Source organism: Vigna umbellata, chromosome 8, assembly GCF_029865625.1.
Source record: "Vigna umbellata cultivar VRB3 chromosome 8, Vumbellata_1.0, whole genome shotgun sequence".
Lineage (NCBI taxonomy): Eukaryota > Viridiplantae > Streptophyta > Magnoliopsida > Fabales > Fabaceae > Vigna > Vigna umbellata.
Genome location: NC_142172.1, coordinates 43,092,690 through 43,110,803, shown reverse-complemented (window position 1 = coordinate 43,110,803; position 18,114 = coordinate 43,092,690). Strand labels below are relative to the sequence as shown.

Below are 18,114 nucleotides of genomic sequence, written 5' to 3'. Positions count from 1 at the left end.
ACTCACTACAAGTTCAATCCGGTGAGGTGGGTTTTAAGTGAGGCAAGTTAAAAACTAATCCGCATAAAAAAATTATATTTTTTTAAACTCAACTCGACTCAAATCCTTGATAAACCGGATTGACTCGTGGATTACAATCCATTTTTGACATCAGTGTATACGTATGTATATTTATATCTATTTATATGTATTTAAAGATTATAAAGTTCCAAGGTTTGTGAAAGACAAGATTAAAAATCTTATATTTAGAGAATAAAGTTAACATTGTATAGATTGAGACTTAACTTGTTGAAAGCAATCAGTTATTGCTGCTGATAAATTTACCCACTTGAGTTTTGTAAAATCTTACATTGCCTTAGTACTTGTAATGATGATGATGAAAGGGACCACCAGTTCTTGCTCTCAAATGCTTCTGTCACCTATTCAGATTCGAAATCAGTTTCTTATATTTCTCTCATAGCTCCCAAATTGAAATTGGTGTCTTCTTCGAACGTGGCTACTTCTAGTGTGGTCCCAGTGCCTGTCCTCAAAATTTAATTACACCAAAATTAAACAACAAGTCGGTGCTCAAACTCTTCAATCTCCTACCTCAAAATTAAATTACATGAATAACACAACAATTATGTGGCCCCAGACTACTAACTATGCATTTGGTATAATATATTGAGATGAGATGAGATGCTTCTTCTGTACCATTCATCTTCACCTACGATCTCAACGTACTGATTTTCGCAAATCAAATCGTTGGATAGACATGATAACATGATTCATGCATTGAACTATTGGTCTCAATAAATAAACAATGATGTATGTATTTTGAAAAGGAACATGCTAATATATCCGTTATTAGATTTGCATCATGAAAAATTTGAAATTTAATACATTTTTTAATCGAGCACGTGATGTCATCTTCAGAACTAGATTCAGTTTCACATGATACATATTTGACTCTTACATCATTCCTGACCCTCTTACACTGAGCTCCACCGTATTTGAAAACTAAAAAAAAAAACTAATATACTGTGTGGGAATCAATAGTCTGCAGTGTGCCATATAATTCGATATTATCATATACATTTTTCATCTCCTTATATTTTTCTTTTCTCGCATTCTCAGTTGTTTATATTATCATTCTTTGAGATTTGCGTTTTGCAAGGATGAAAAACGTAGACGCATGAGGCCAAAACAGGAGGGTAAAGCATCCTAGACAAGAGGACACATTGATCTTTGAATTTTTGATCTTTGAAAAGAACGATTGTTGAGCATGGTAAATAAAATGAAATTATGGATGAGGCCCATTTCTTCTTCATGCAAATTATCCAAAAAAATTATCAGACAGAGGTGTGGGGGCATACATTCACATACATATATAGAATCACTAATTGACTTCGTACGATGTGGGCCTCATACATGTCGGCCTTGTGTGTTCCCTCTTGAGATGAAAACTAAAGCCCAAATTGAGAATTAGTATGTGGGCAGGTTAAACTTCTATTTCTAAAAATGGACCAAAACTATTCATCTAAACCCCTTCCCATCTTCATTTTCTAACATTTAGCCCTCTTATTTTTAGGGTATTTATTGTAATTGTGAGAGAGTAGGTGAGAATAATATGCTTCTTCCTTTTAAAGATTTGATGGTGGACTGGGGAGAGTATACGAACAAGAGGTGAAATTCTATTTTGCGAAATAATTTGAGGGAATAAAAAATGTAATTATCAAATGATTCTTGATTTTTTCTAAAATTTACAATCATGATAATTAATAATCATTGTAACAAAAATAAAAATAAATATAATTTAATGACAAAACTAATTAATTAATAATAGCATTAATTTTTTTATAATTCAATATTTAATTAAAATTACTTTTAATCAATCCTATTTCATTTTAATTTAATTACACCTATTAATTTGTTTTACAAAAAACTATTCAGGTTTCATTTTAAATTAATTTTAACTAATTAAATTTAATTTTATATTAATTTTAATCACAAAGACAAACATGTAATCTTAGTACTTGGTCTATTAAAACATTTTTTTATCTCTCACATTCGTCAAATCTTTCACAAACTTTTATAATTTTTCCCTTAAAATTTCTTCATTTTCATTTTCATTTTCAAAATTCCTTAAATGAAAAAATACTGCTTTATTCTTTATTTATTTTCAAATTCATCCACTTGCCCTTGAATTATTTTTAATAAATATAAATTAACAATTTAGTATTTAATATTAAAATGTTTCTTAATAATGTTTAAATAATTTAAATATTTAATTTATTTTGTTTGTCAAATTATTTAAAATTGAGACTTTGATTTCAACTTACTATTTTTATAATATTACTTCCAAATTGTAATTAATATTTGATAAAATAAGTTAATATTTTAATGGTACTGTTTTAAATAAGTAAATTGTCAATGTCAAATTATAATATTTCTGACTAAAAATAATTAACCAAATTAAATAAACATGTCTTCATGTTTATAACCAAATTTGAGATAAGTAAACCTTTTGCTCACTTTAATACTACCATAAAACTAACATGCATATCAACATTCTCAAATAAATACTATAGAATTCTGAAATCTTTATAGCTTTTCAGAGGAAAACTAAACTGCCATTTTCCCTACCAAAGTTTAGACCATAACCTAAACATATGGTTCAGAACTAATATAATCATTAAGGTTATACACTGATACAGCACCAAAAGAAGGTAAAAAGATGAAAAGAAAATTAAATAAAAAGATAAAATACACCTTATTATAAAAGTTGATCTTATAAAAATCACGTTTATATTGATTGAGTGATTAACTCAAACGTGATATCTAACTCTTATTCCAACAGAAATATTCGTAATATGGTAGCAGAACAACGTAGAGGGAAAGAGAATAAACATCACTATGGTACATCTTCTTAATTCATACGTGTACATCTTCTCTTCTTCATGCAATGTCCTTATTTATCTAGAATTCAAATGAATAAGAACAAATAAGCAAATATTATAAAGAATTATATCATCATTTATTAATTCATGATCTCTGATAACACTCTGAGAACACTGAGATTTGTCATCAATCTTGAAAAATGATTAGTGGACTTATATGTATAAGTACCTACAATGAGCAACCCTGCTTTGGCAGTCCAATAAATAATTCTGTATCCACTTCTAAAATCTGGCTACTCGAACAGTATGGTGCCGCTTCTTCTTCTGCTTCAACTTGTGAGTTTTCCGCCCTCTGCCACTGCCATTAAAAAGAGAAGGTACATGTGCTGAAGGAAGGATATTCCCAATTTCTTTAATAAAATAGAATAACTGAAACAATCATACCACAAGATTTATCACTAAGAAATAAACAGTTATTTCTTTTGTAACAAGTCAGGATATTAATAAAAGGATTTTGTAACGAGAAAAATTAAACAAGTTTGGCATGCTTGTAGAATGTCTTTTTCTCATATTTTATATTAAAATTAATTGGCATTAATTGAAGTAAGATAACCACATTACTAATTAATCAGTCCTAAATCACTTGCTTTCATTTCACTGTATAAACATGGTGTCTCTCTAAATTGTTTTAGGTAAAATTTTAAATCTAAACATTGCAATTGGCGCTAACAAGGTTTTTTATCTTTGCAATTGATTAATCAAAGAGTTTATGTAACTAAACAAATTTTTAACAAGAATTCTATGGCTGATTCACGTTACCTATGACTTATATGTATGTATGGTTTAGTTTATTTATTTAGTTTAGATTACTGGAACATAGGAAATGAATCTATTTGAGTATAGAAGATTCACGACACAATAAGAATAATTCTCTCAACAAGGATTTTCTGCGCTAAGAAGTCAACTTTGGTATTTTTCTTATTAGATATATGAAGCATTTAGTTATATGGTGTTTCATTTTGTTTAGATCGAGTAATTTTTTTCTCTGAAAAAACCGGTCTAAGAAAATTATTAAAGTTATTTAAAAATAATTTAAATCAAACATCCATGAATGTTGAATTGCTATCCTCATTATATTTCTAACAATAGAGATAACTCTTTCTCCAGGGTATACTACTATACACGCAAGTATGTTGCCCCACATATATATGATATCAAATATACATTAAAAGTATAAAAAATTAATTTTGATTTTCCTATATGAAAGAGAAAATAATTATAATTAAACACAAATGAAATCACCTATCCCTTACTTGTGTCACCCAATTATAAAAATATTACTTAAAAGATAGAAATGAAAATAGGATATTATTTGTTCATAGTGTATCATTTTTAATAATGGAACAGGAAGAAATTAATCATGCGATTACGTTTCTAATTTAATATTGCATGACACACTATTTATTAGTGGGTTTATTGTACTAGCTAACATAATCAAATTCATTGAATTAATTTCTAACACAGGATTGGTAGGATGATAGTCCACAATAAGTTGTGTGACATCAATAGAAGGGATGGATACACAGTAGAAGATGAGGGAGTAAAAGATGAAAACAAGGGTTCAAAAATATTAGGAGTGTTTTTATATGGAAAATTAGTTTCATTGAACCACACGTCACTAGAAATATAAATCTTTTCCGCTTGGGTGAAGACACACAAACCATTCTTACTAAGGAGCATCCAAGAAATAAGCATGCAAGGGATTTAAAATCAAATTTGTGTTTAGTGTATGATCTGAGTAAAGGATAACAGGTGCATCCAAAAACCCGAAACATATCATAATTCGTTGCATGCTTATAAAGAACAGTATGAGGTGTTTGATAATGGAAAGTTGAAGGGGAAGATTATTAATAATGAACACAACTGTTTGAAAAGCATAACTCCAATATTTAAGAGGCAAAACAGCATGAGCTAAGAGACTTAAGCTAGTTTCTAATATATGTCGATGCATGTGTTCTATATTACCATTTTGTTAATGTGCGTGTGCACAGATATAACGATGGTGTATGTCAGCAGAAGCAAGGAAAGTGTCAAAATACATAAATTCTCAAGCATTGTCACTTTGAAGAGCCTTTATTTTATAGCCAAATTGATTTTCAACTAAAAGTTTGAACCTACGAAATATATCAAGAGCTTGGGATTTAGCATGCAAGAAATAAATCCAAGTGTATTTTGAAAAAAATCTACAAAAGATAGGTAATAACACCATTCAAAGGGCAAACATGGGAAGGACCCCAAATATCCATATAGTCTAATTCAAGAGGATGCATATACGTGGTTTGGGAATCAACATATGGTATTTGATGAATTTTTTATCGACCACAAGAATCACAGAAATCAAGGTCAGCTTTAGCATCTATATTACATTAACTAAGAATTCTTTTAATTGTTTGAACAGAGGCATGACCCATACGAGCAGGCCATAAGGAAAAAAAGTACACGGATCAGCAGTCAGAGTGGAGTGATGAATCGTGGGAGATTTCGAGAGCTCTTGCTCTGCAACGTGGGAAAAATATACATTCCTTCTTTAGGAATGCCTTTGAGCAGGATCTCCTTGGTTTCATGATTTTTAACAAAACAAAAGTTAGGGAAGAATTCAAAATACACATGATTACCTCGTGCAAACTGAGATCACTTAAAAGAATTTTTATAACTGTTGGAACATATAAAAATTGTTTAAGACAAAACTGGATGAAGAAGAAGAGGTAGAGAGAGTGGTGGAACCGATTTGAGTGATTTTCAGACCTGCACAGTTACCTAACTTGATATTTTCAGAGCCAGTATATGAGGATTTTGAATTGAAGTTACTGGAGTCATTGTGACATGGTGTGAAGCCCACTATCGGGGTACCACAGGGGATCAGGCAAAGAAGAAATATTAGATAGTTGATCATAAATCTCAATACTAGAAGACGAAACCTGGAAGTTGTGAAGCTGAAAATCTTGATTGAATCTTTGCCAGCATTCAAGAGCATGATGACCGAACTTGGAACAAATTTGGCACTGAGCTCTATTGTTGGTTTGAGGAGTAGATTGTTGATGAGGCCAAGATTGACTAGGCTGCTGGCGTTGGTTAGAAGAACGAGCACAACGAGTGTAGAAAGAACGTGAGCAAGCACAACCACCCCGTTCAAAAGATCTCCCACGTGAAGAATTATGCCAAGAAGACGTGGTAACGTTGACTTGTGGAACCAAATCAGTATTCAGATTTTTCTCAAGGCGCTCTTCTTGAGCAAATGCTTTATTTTCTTCAACAGTGTAGGGTAAAGAATAGAGGTAACGAAGCCGTCGTAATTGTCAAGAAGACCGCAAAAATATACTCAATGTGGTCATCATCGGTGATAGGTTACCCCATAGCAGCGAGCGCATACACGGATTTCTTGATTTCAAGAACATAGGCAGAGACAGTTTTATCCTTCTTGGTGCTTTTGAGTTGACTCTTGATCTTTTTTATGCGAGCACGAGATTCACTTGCATAATGCACAGTAAGAGTTTTCCAAATATTATAAGATGCTTTTAAACCTATAATTTTGGTGAGCATTGTATCGGACATGGAGAACAGCAACCATGCTACAATGAGTTGATCCTGTTAAAGGTGATCGAGGTCAAGGGGGTTGACGGCATCCGATGCAGCTGCATCAGGAGTGACATATTTGGGAGGGTATGAAGAACTCTCAAGAAATTTCATAAGATGCAGACCAGTAACGGTGGCTAAAGCTTGGTGTTTCCAAACCAAGAAGTTATCTTCATTTAATTTGAGACTAATGGGAGAAGTGAATGTATGCGGTGTTGGCATAGTAGAAAGAGGAGGCAGCGTGAAGGGAAACACCAGAATCTGCAGAAGTCATATAGAAGAAAAAAAATCAACTCTTGATACCATGTAAGGTTTCAGAGCAAGAGATGGAGAGATGGAAAGCATGAAAGAAAAGCTGATAATATCATGTATATCGTAAACAAAGGAGTCTGATACATATACAGAAGACAGAGGAAAACTGACTGATGCAGACACACGTAATGTGTGAGTTTTAAGAGTTTTAAGGCTGTTAGACGTGATAGTTTACGCTCGTGCAAATATGTACACTCGTAGAGTTTTAAGAGTTTACTTTAGATAAATAAATATTAAAATATTTATAAAAATTATAATAATTTATTATTATATGATATTTATTATAAATGATTTTTATATTTTTCTTATTGAAGTATTATTATTAGTTCATCATATTATACATTTTTAAATACTTTTTTATATTTTCCTAATTATTATTTTTATAATAACTTTAATTAATTATATATAACATTTAATATGATAAAAAAAAATGTGTCTTAACTTTCATATCTAAACTATTTTTGAAGCCTAAATAGGTCCAAATGGTTAACAAAAACTTTAACATCAAATATAATATTTCAATGCTATTTGAAGGTAATATAAGAAGATCTCTTGAACAAACCATAATCGGACGAGAACGACAATAAGTGATGACAATCTTGGACAATTACAAGAGACAACCAAATGGCACAGATAGTGAGAACGACAATAAGTGATGACAATCTTGGACAACTACAAGGGACAACCAAATGGCACAGATAGTGAGTAAAGTGACACCAAGAAGGCGTTGCCTTACATGACTTCATCCTGTACCTCCAACTTTATTAAAAATTTCAACTTTACTCATCTGCATCTTTGACATTTGGAAGAAGAATCTTTGACCAAAAAGATTCTTTGTGCATTTTAACCTTACACTCCAGCCTTACTTTCTCCCTCACGTCTTCTCCCTTACCTCTTTACTTTATCCTCCCACGCGTTCTCTCCCTTGATTTCTCTTTTCTCCTCCCTCGCGCCTCCCTTGCTTTCTCCTTCATCGCAACTTCATTTCTCCTCTTTTGGTTTTGCGACGGGTGTGATAACGTGGTGGTGGTGTGGGGGTCTTCCTTGGTGGTAATGTGGTGGATCTCCTCTCATGTCTTTTTTCTTGTTATTGCGTTACTAAAGGTTAGTCTCCCTCTTGTCCTCCTTTGCTCATTCATTGGTATGTTTTGGATTAAAATGTATGGATCATTCTACTGGATTTGATTGAAATGTATGTGTCATGGTTAATAGATAAATGTATTTGATTGAAATGTATGTGTCAGCGTTAATAGATAAATGTATGTAAAATGAACCTCAAAAATTTTAACCATACTTTCAAATACGGTTAAGGTTTCGTCGACTTTTAAAATCTAGACCTTGCCGTAATTCGAATTACGTAGGCCCCTCCTTCAAAAATTACGTTGGTTGGCTCCTTAACCAGCTTTTGAAAGCCAATTAAGGATCTTCCGAATATAAATCTTACCTCGAATGCTAGCCTCAACAAAGAACAACACTACGAACCAAGAACAACATCACGACAATAACCATCACCACTGCCACCGGGACTACCACCGGGGGTTGCAAGTATACGTATATACAAGTTCATTTAATTGGTTGGTAGAAAGCAAACACTATCATTACTCAATCATAACTCACTCATTCCTATGTAAATCAAAGGACAACATTGTAAGTTTAACTGTACATGACGAAGTTATGGAGGTGAAGGAGAACTCCTCGACACTAAATGAAAGACGAAGACAATGTGACAGTGAAATGGATTCGTAAAAGATCAAAAAGAAAATTGCTCATTGAACTCACTAAATTGGAAGCAAAACTCACAGGTTCTACCAATTCCACCTTCGATCTCACGATTCTACTCTAAAAACAAGTTTGTTTTTAAGTTAACTCAAAAAAACTTAATAAAAACGTAAAACCTTCAGTTAACTCAAAATTTGATAACCATGATTATATCAGTAACAAAAAATTAGGTATATAATTAAAAAACTATAGAAATCAATAAATTAAGAGCATGATAAATTATTAAATTAAATCCAAGACGAATACAGTACTCTCTATCCTCTCGGGTCATTTATTTATATTATTAAATTGGGTTTTAAAATAAATATATTTTTGAAGGTGATAGAAAATATTTAAAAACATAAAATATAAAAATTCTATTATTTACTATAAGTTAAATATCATGCCTCAATCTCAATGAATTAACAAAAAGTTATAATTAAGCAGTTACCAAAACTAAAATGGATCAAATTGTTTCATTTGTTTTTGGCATATAGAAGATGAGGGATAATGAATAAAATGGATCAAAACCAGGAAAAATATAAGAATCTTACCCTTTCAGTTAATTTGGCATTCTCTTGGAGCAAGTTACTCTCCTGAATTCAATGGGAAAATGTGTCAGGTGTAAAGGATTTCTGTAACCGTGTTAAGCGTTTCAATGTAAATAGCAGCGGAATGAAGCAGGGTTACCTGGGATCGTAGCTGATCAATCTGCTCCATGTATAGTTGAGCCTGAATGAGCGAGATCAAAATCTCTCAATTATGTCCTTTGAATTCATTCATTAATTTAATCATAGAAGGCAACTACAGCACTTCATTTTTGTTGATTATCTCAACTTAGGTGTTTACTTACCTTTCTTTGTCTGACTCTTAGCAAACTTCTCTGCAGCTGATCTTCGATTTCTTGGAGTTCATCATAGGAACAACAACTCACACTTTGTCCCAGCAGCTTCCTAAAACACTAATTCAATTTCAAATGACGAGCCAAGAACTACAGACGCTAGTGCAGCACATTTCAGGCAAGAACTCCAATAGAATGAGAGCTCAAAAAGATGCTAAAGAGCATTCCCAAAAGTTGAGTAATTAATGTGGCAGCAGTAAAACCTCAGCTATACTATAAGGTATTGAAATACGATAAACTAGCGGGAGTAGGATAATTAAGAAAGCATTAAATAAGGAGTGACCTTTTAGATATTTCAAGAAGCTGAATCTTCTCTGCCATGTTTGCGGATTCTAACTTCAGTTGCTGCTTGAAAAAGATGAACGAAAGTTATAGAAATATATTTCTCACTATCATGAAAGTAATAAAAATAATATATTTTTCTAGTGTTAAACTATTTACCATAACCTAATTATCAACGTAATACTGATCATATAGTCTCTCTTACAATCAAAATTATCAAGATTACTTCTCACAATCAAGAAATCAAGAAGGGTGATGATTCATCAATAAACTTTAGTTATGGAGCAATCTGAACTATAATGTCCTAGAAAAGTTACCATTTGTAGGTGCAGCCAAGTCAATATTACTAATATATATGAATCAATCAGAATAAAGGAAAATCAGGGAATACGGTCCTTGGAAGTCTACTTTTAACCTTTAAAAGGAATAATCAATTATAAAAAGGATCAGAGGTAAGAAAGACAAGCGATTTTAAATGTTCTAATTCAAGATTGCTTTAAGCTTTCAGCCAAAACATTTTGGCGTATGCCTTGCGCTACAAAGAAGCAGTCCTCCCCACGCAAACTCACTCGTAATTAAAACGGGAGAACAATACCTCATTATGACAAAAGTTATGTGATGGTTGGAAGTTAAACATTATAGATAAAAGGAGTTTATAATATATATATATATATATATATATATATATATATATATATATATATATATATATATATATATATATATATAAATCGATGCAAACTTTGTTTTCCAAATTAATTTTCTGGGGTTGAATTAACTTTTAAAACGATTTCAAAACTATGAAATAGAGTTTATCTTAGTCACAAGCCAATTATTAACTTTAAATTTTATAAATTTCAATCAGTACTATTTTTAACTTTTGAAACAACAATTTCTTACCATTTATGTTTTTGTCACCACTTAATCTTTAATTTGTTTAAATATATGCATTTATTATAAAATAGAATTGAAAAAAATATAAAATAATAATATTTTAACTATTTTATTACGATTAAAAATTATGGAATTTATTTATTTATTTTCAAAAATTATACTAATAAAATTAGAAATAATTTTTTATTCTTATATATTTAAAAAATAATAGTTAACAATAATTTAAAAAGAAAAAAACACATTTTGACCAATGGTGTTATATGTATGCATTTGTTGTAAATTCCTAGTTTTCATTTTGCAACTATATCTAAGAATTGTAATTCTTGATCAATTTCAATAGTTAAAGTAACTAGATTAATAACATGTGACTTATTCCTCACCTTTCACACTAATGGATGGTATTGATTTTAATGAAACATGTTAAATAATGAAGTCTTTACAAAAGTCTATCCCTTATATATATTGGGCAAAAAACTCCTTTAACATTCCATTTCTACTAAGATAATATTATTTGACTTAGCTAATAGCGCAAGACTTTTATATTCCTTATTAAATTGTGACTCAACTAATAATGCAAGTACTTATATGTCTCTTATCTATTTGCTACTTGACTAATATAGCACAAGGACTTTTTGTTCCAGTTAGTTGGTGACTCATGTGATAGGGTGAAGAATTGTGCATCCTTAACCTAGTTTACTACCCAACTAAAACACAAGGACTTTTACCTTTCCTAATCAACAAATCATCTATAAATGTGAAGTCTTTTACTTTCTTTCTCTAGTTGATTACTCGACTAATATCTTATTGGTGACTCAACAAAAATCAATAAAAATTAAAGCAAAACAAGAAAATAAAGTAATTTGTGAAACATTCTAAGAAATCATACAAAAGATAAATATCAGGAAGGATAGAACAAGTGACTGACTTAATCATTCCACTTAGCTAGTTGATGACATGACTAATAATAAGAGGACTTATATACATCCCTTATCTAATAGTGTGTGACTCATTCCTTCACTTATCTAGTTGTGAGTTGAATGATACATTAGGACTTATATAACTATTCTGCTAATATTATTTGAGTCATTCATCAATTTATCTAGTTGGTTACTCAAGTAATTACATGCAACTGGTTTGTTCTTATGTAGTTGGTGAGACAATTAATAATGTTTACCTTGTGTCCTCCTGTCTAGTTGTCTTTTGACATGATAAAAAATGAGTAATTTGAAAATGAAATAACATTATATGAAAATAACTCCCAAGTTGGCCTAAGAAGTAATACAAGATATCAAGATAGTTGATAACCAAGTAGTCACAAATTCAAGCTCAAAAGTAGAGTGATATTTAACATTAGAATAAATCACTTATTAGAATGATAAACGACACCACAAGTACAATACAAACAACGTGATAACAAGTGTATTGTTAGGTTATCTAACTATCATATATTAGTTTCTTCACTTCTACTCATATTAGAGGTTGTGTACATATAGGTTGTTATGTTTTTCACTCATGCACGAGGTTGAGGGGTTGCATGTTAAAAATGTTGGATCACATAATGTGTTATGCTATTATATGATTAGTTAAAATTATAAAGGTTTCTTTCAATAATAGGTTATTGACTAAGGGCATAATTATCATGAAAGATTATTGTGTAGATATCTTAAAATAATATTCTATTTTGATGAAGGACGAATTGAAATTATTAAAATATAAATTTTGATTGACAAAAGTTACAAAATTGGGTTATAATCTCCATTTGTATTGAATGTAGATATTGTATTGAATGTAAACACATGTAATTTACTAGAAGACTTTGTGAAACACCATCGGAACTAACGATGTCCACTCGGTAAGCAACATTACGATTGCGCTTCATTTGAAGAAGAGATGGGGAAAACATCCAGGAAGAGAAAACTACGAAAAGAACTTTCTCCATAAACAAAAACCCTAAGCATGAGAAAAAGAGAGAAAAAACACTAACTTGTTGTATTGGTTGCTAAAGAGTGACCTGAAAGGAAAGAACATTGTTCAAGCGTGATAGGGCATGACAACGACTATGGTGAGTAGCCTGAAAGAGACTAGAGTTTCATTGTTTTCTTACAGGAAAAAGAAAAAAGTAACAATGAAGACGTGAGAGAAAACACAAAGTTTAAAAAATGAAAAGGATTTTTTTGCTTTGTAATAAAGAAAACATGTTAGATAAGTGATTTCTTTAACCAATCTAATATGAATATGTACATATTAGATCGATTCTCTTTATAATTAATTTAAAATACTTTCAAATATTTACAAAATTGCCACCACATTTTGAATTAGATTGGTGCAATATCTTTTATTGGCTTTCCTCTATTATTATTATGGCTAGTATTGGTACTATAACTAAGTTTCAATTTATCGATTATACTTAATTGGATTTTGATACAAATCTAATACTAGTTTTTTTATTAATATTATTATTTTTATTTTAATGATTTTTTAGACTTCTCTTTATTTTGGTCATGACCTGGGCTTTAAAACTAGTTATCTTGACGTCTTTGGAGAGGTTAAAGAAATATTTACATCTTATAAAAAGATTATGACCAAATTTCACGTAGATAAGAGAAGATCCTTGAAGCTGAAATTGTTGCTTTATGCTGAAAACTTAACATATCTACATTGTTTTGAGCATATATTAAGCCTTAACAATCAAAACAACACAACAACAATTCCAAATTTTCAGGAACAGATTCATCGACAAGTTTTTGAAAGATACAAAAAGTCAAAGCAACTGATTGTTTGAAGAGATAATATTAGAGATCTTGAGTGCAATTCCACTAATCATAAGACCAAAAACTTCGAAGAAATTTCACTGTTCTCTAATTTTTGTTTTAAGTTTTCTTTACATAATGTACAAATATATGAATTAGGGCACTTTAAAGTACTCTTTTTATTTATAATATATATTGTACTGGGGTCCACCGGACGGTCTAGACGAACGGCACAGGAGTAACGACAAGGTCGTCCTGCCATGACAGGTGTGCTTCCGAACATAATTAAGGTAAAACACTGAATAAGGATGATTGGGTTGTGGTTGGGCCGCTATTAAGACTTCGTTAATACAAAGCTCATAACCAAAACTATAAATATAGGTCAAAGGTAAGATAATCAAAACTATAAATATAGGTCAAAGGTAAGAGTTAGGCAAGTTCATTAATTACACATTTATTACAGCACTTAACTTACCGATTGGATTATCACTGACTTTAGCATCAGAGCACCTTTAAGAGGTACACCTCCAGTAGGTGCACAAGAGATTGAACAAAGCTTGACAGGACGGAGAGAACAGGGAGAACGTAGACCGAACGACGTCTGAAGAAAATTGTACAGAGCTTAAGTGACTCGACCCTATACCGGAACACACACACACACACACATATATATATATATATATATATATATATATATATATATATATATATATATAATTAACATCTAAAGATCTTGTTGATAAAAAACAAAAGTCAAATCAGCATCTAGAGTAAATATTTTATGGACAATAGTATGAATATTCTACTTTATAATTCAATTAATGTTTCCCGTGCCAATCAAGTGGCATTGCTTTTATTTAAGTCACTAATTGTGTTTTTATAAAGGTCATAAATGGAAATAAAAGTTTACGTGATGTTTGGATTGACAATTTAAACATTCAAGTCTCTCTTAATAAGTATATTAAGTGATAATAAATTATGATCAGTACAAATATCACACTAGAGTAATAAAAATATTATTCAACAATATATTCATAATTATGACTCTATATAATGACGTGTTCTAAATTTGTAAGATGAGAGTAAAACCTGGATATAATCATCTCCAAACTTATTGGTAGGAACATCCTTGGTATATTCACGGTATCGTTCCAAAATCTTTGACATGCTGAAATTTTCAAAACAAATCTTGTTAAAATTAAGACTTTAATTAAATTTTAATGGTGCCATAAATTTACATTATAATTTTTTTAATTATTAGCACTTGATTATATATTATTGTGTATTGTTAACTTTTCTAATAATTTATTTATAAGTTATATTAGTACTGATTTAGTTGACACTGTTTAATCAAAGTATTATAACTAAACTCCGAACATCAATATAGAGCTATTTGGATAAATTTTATTACATATACAAAGAGTTTATTCTGTTATAATTAACTAAGATTATAATTGCACAAGATTGACCCATTCATTTATTGATCTTGAATATAAACAGGAGATGCAGTCCAGACTCAAAACCTCAGATGAAAATGTTGGTGAAATTGTACATATATATAAATATGTTAAACCCTAGGAATGGAAAGTTTTATGTTGCCTCGAAAAAATATCTATTAGTGGTTCTCCTCATCTTCTCATGGTGGGCTACACTGCCCCATGTTTTTCAATAAAAAAAATTTACTCATTGCATCTTCCTCCCAATTTATCTCAAAACAAGTAATATACTTATTTTGTATAGACTATTAACTGTTTTTCTCCTAAATTTCAATTTTAACATTTTCACTTTACCCCAAAGTAACTGAAATTTTCATTTTACAATATATTATTAATATTTTTTTTAGTTTTCCCTTACATATTAATATGTTAACTATTCAACAACCTTCATTATTTATTTAATGTATTTATTAAAAGGAATGCAGCTACTTTTCTTAATATATATAACCTTTCTTAATCTATTTTCAAGAAATCTTATAAAAAAAAAACTGCTTAACTTGTGCATCACTTGAGATTTTCAAGAATTGGGGTAATTGAGAGATGTGCTCAGAATTCTTATTAGAAATAATAAATCAGTGTGTACGGAATGACCAAACAACACTGTTCGTAAATACTACGTAAAATCCCTCTTTCCAAGGTGGAAATATATATATATATTTTATATATTCTCAATACTGTTGGAGAACGGCATGCATAAACACATGCCTGCACTGGAAAATGTCCATAGTTTGTTCCACAAAAGCCAAAAACTTCCACGTCTCTAGGTTCCAAAGAAAAAATAGTGAGAGTGAAGTTTATGTAATGATAAATCTGAATTTATGTAAGTTGCTTTAACATCTACTCAAATTTACGGTACATAGTGATTTTAGTACAAGATATCGATCTTGTCAATAAATCGTCCTAGAAGATATTGCATATCAAATTCTACATAGGTTCTAGTGATCTCTATTAACTGTTTAAGCCTTCGACATCTTAATTAACTAAGCCTTGAGAAAATTGAACCTTGATAGATGGGCTTTATGTCTATAATTACGCTAAAAACTACAGAATATTGAACTGACCTAAATCATGATTCAAAGAGTAACTGACTTGTTAATAGACTTCTATTTTACTTAGTCAAGTAAAGAATTCATTGAATTGAGTACAAGGTACCAAACCCAGTACAATGAGTAGTTCTTAGTCAGAAATTTATTGGACTCTTTAGTATAGCCATCTCAGTAATTAGTACAACCCAGTCACATACATTGAATAAAAGAAAATTTCACAATTAAAGTCTCAACAACTCAGTTGTTTGTTTGTACAGATAGCACCAAATCTCAAATCAGAAGTTAGTGAAAAAAATAAACACAGAATCAGCAATTCAACCCATCTCCATTTTTATTAGTATAAAGGTACATACATTTTTTAGATAGCATATATTTCTTAAGCAGACCAAATTGAATAATGAAGGAAAACGTACTCGGAACTTGAGAACTCATAAAGCCTTCCATTCTGGGAGAAGACTATGACAGCTACTTGTGAATCACAAAGAACTGATAGTTCATAAGCTTTCTTTAGAAGACCATTTCGACGCTTTGAAAAGGTCACTTGACGGCTTGTTGCATCCTCGATTTTCTTCATCTGAACCTTTCCCCTCACCATCTCCTGCACATAAAAACAAGTTGGAAAACAAAAAAAGAGAATGCAAAAGTTCTCGTCAAGCCCTAGTGAGAAGAAATAAAAATGAAGTAAAAACTTTAAAAGAACTAAGAAATAAGATACTATAAAAAAATTGAAAATGTAAGGGGACAAAATATTACCAAAAATTCTCCTCCAGAAAATTTTTCCTTTAAGTTGTGTTCTTTCTAAAGCTGGAAACTGTAAGATTTTAGAAAAAAACCATTAAAACCCACAATCCAGCCTGGACTGAGCAGCAAACATTCAATAGAAGAACATGGTTAAAAGGGGGTATTTAGTTTTATCAGAAATAGCGCTACTGATCCTCCAACTTCAGAATGGATCTTACAGACAAACATTTCGTTCAGCTTATTTTGGACATGTACCGATTAAATTAATGCGGTGGAAAATATTGACCTCCAGTATGCTTGAAATTAAACCATTTCGATATGAGCAGAGAGAAAGCTAAAAGAGCTCAAGACTTAATCATAGGTCAAGGAACACAGAGAAAGACAAAACTCACCACTTTATTTAGGTTAAAGTTAAAGAAGAGAGCAGAAACTGTGGCTAGTGGAAGAAAGAACTGAAAAATATTCCAGAAACCCTAGCCAGAAGGATCCCACTTCCAGCAAAGTGGGATTCATTGTAGCTGTTTCTCAGACCACAGAAAAGGAAGGTGTTGCCTTATTCCATCCATTTTTGTCATCCTCCCAGTGGTTACCCCAATAGTTGACTTGAAAACCCATCAGAAAAACAAAATGAAAACGAATTTTGTTTTTTCTTTTCTTATCACCTCGTTGTCTGTCTTCTTTTAGCAAAATTACATTAACTATTTAAGGCAAAATGTTCTTTTTATAAAAAAGAAACACTCCCCTTTGGTATTTGAATAAAAGGTCTGAAGAATATTAATTTAAACAATACACTATAAAACTCTGCTACTACATATATTAAACATTAAAGCTACCTTAATCATATTTTAGTTACTTATTCTAGTCAAAATTTATTTGGTCAATAGTGTGATATGTGACAGTGGAAGACTGCAACTTTTCAGGACTTTATTCTAGATTAAAAAATTATAAAAATGATGTAACTTTTAAAAATAATTAAGTTTTTGACAAATTGTATTAACTTGACACGATTTTAAAATAAAAAAGATATATCATATTAGGATTTTTTGTGAATAAAGTAAAGTTATGTTATTACTCGTACAATTTTTATTATCATGATACCATTTTAGCTGTTAAGGCATGACATCATTTTAGTTCATTTAATTGTATAATTAAAGTTATGTTACAATTTCAGTTCATTCATATTAAAATCATTTTAGCATGATACGATGTATCCAAACTCGAAATACTTTTAAAATTTGTATTATTCTTGCAATTTTATAATAAAATTATATTATAATGGTGAAAAGGCAGTGGAATTGCGTGTTGTCAAAATAACTTGACAAAATCATTAATTAGTATATAGTTTGCATATTAAACGCAAAAAAAAACGAAGGTGCAATAACGAACCAACTAAACGTTTGTAACCTGATATGGAATAAAGTT

General features: G+C 30.6%; 1 protein-coding gene across 7 annotated transcripts; it reads right to left on the bottom strand.

Moving 5' to 3' along the window:
- Nucleotides 1-2,562: 2,562 nt before the first annotated feature.
- On the bottom strand, nucleotides 2,563-17,335 carry LOC124837266 (MADS-box protein AGL42-like). 7 transcript variants are annotated; one of them, XR_015781584.1, is made up of 11 exons: nucleotides 17,085-17,332; nucleotides 16,705-16,762; nucleotides 16,365-16,549; nucleotides 14,499-14,577; nucleotides 13,885-14,010; nucleotides 9,767-9,828; nucleotides 9,436-9,535; nucleotides 9,273-9,314; nucleotides 9,137-9,178; nucleotides 3,109-3,308; nucleotides 2,563-2,958 (listed from the first exon to the last, which is right to left on the bottom strand). XR_015781584.1 is itself a non-coding variant. In XM_088096505.1 (11 exons), exons 3-10 carry the CDS (start codon nucleotides 16,544-16,546, stop codon nucleotides 3,162-3,164), a joined length of 780 nt encoding a protein of 259 aa, XP_087952631.1. In that variant the 5' UTR covers nucleotides 16,547-16,549; nucleotides 16,705-16,762; nucleotides 17,085-17,333; the 3' UTR covers nucleotides 2,563-2,958; nucleotides 3,113-3,161. The 7 variants fall into 7 exon arrangements, 4 of the variants coding, with proteins under 4 accessions (XP_087952631.1, XP_087952633.1, XP_087952632.1 ...); XM_088096505.1 differs by having other exon boundaries at nucleotides 3,113-3,308; nucleotides 17,085-17,333; XM_088096507.1 differs by having other exon boundaries at nucleotides 3,113-3,237; nucleotides 17,085-17,328.
- Nucleotides 17,336-18,114: the final 779 nt, after the last annotated feature.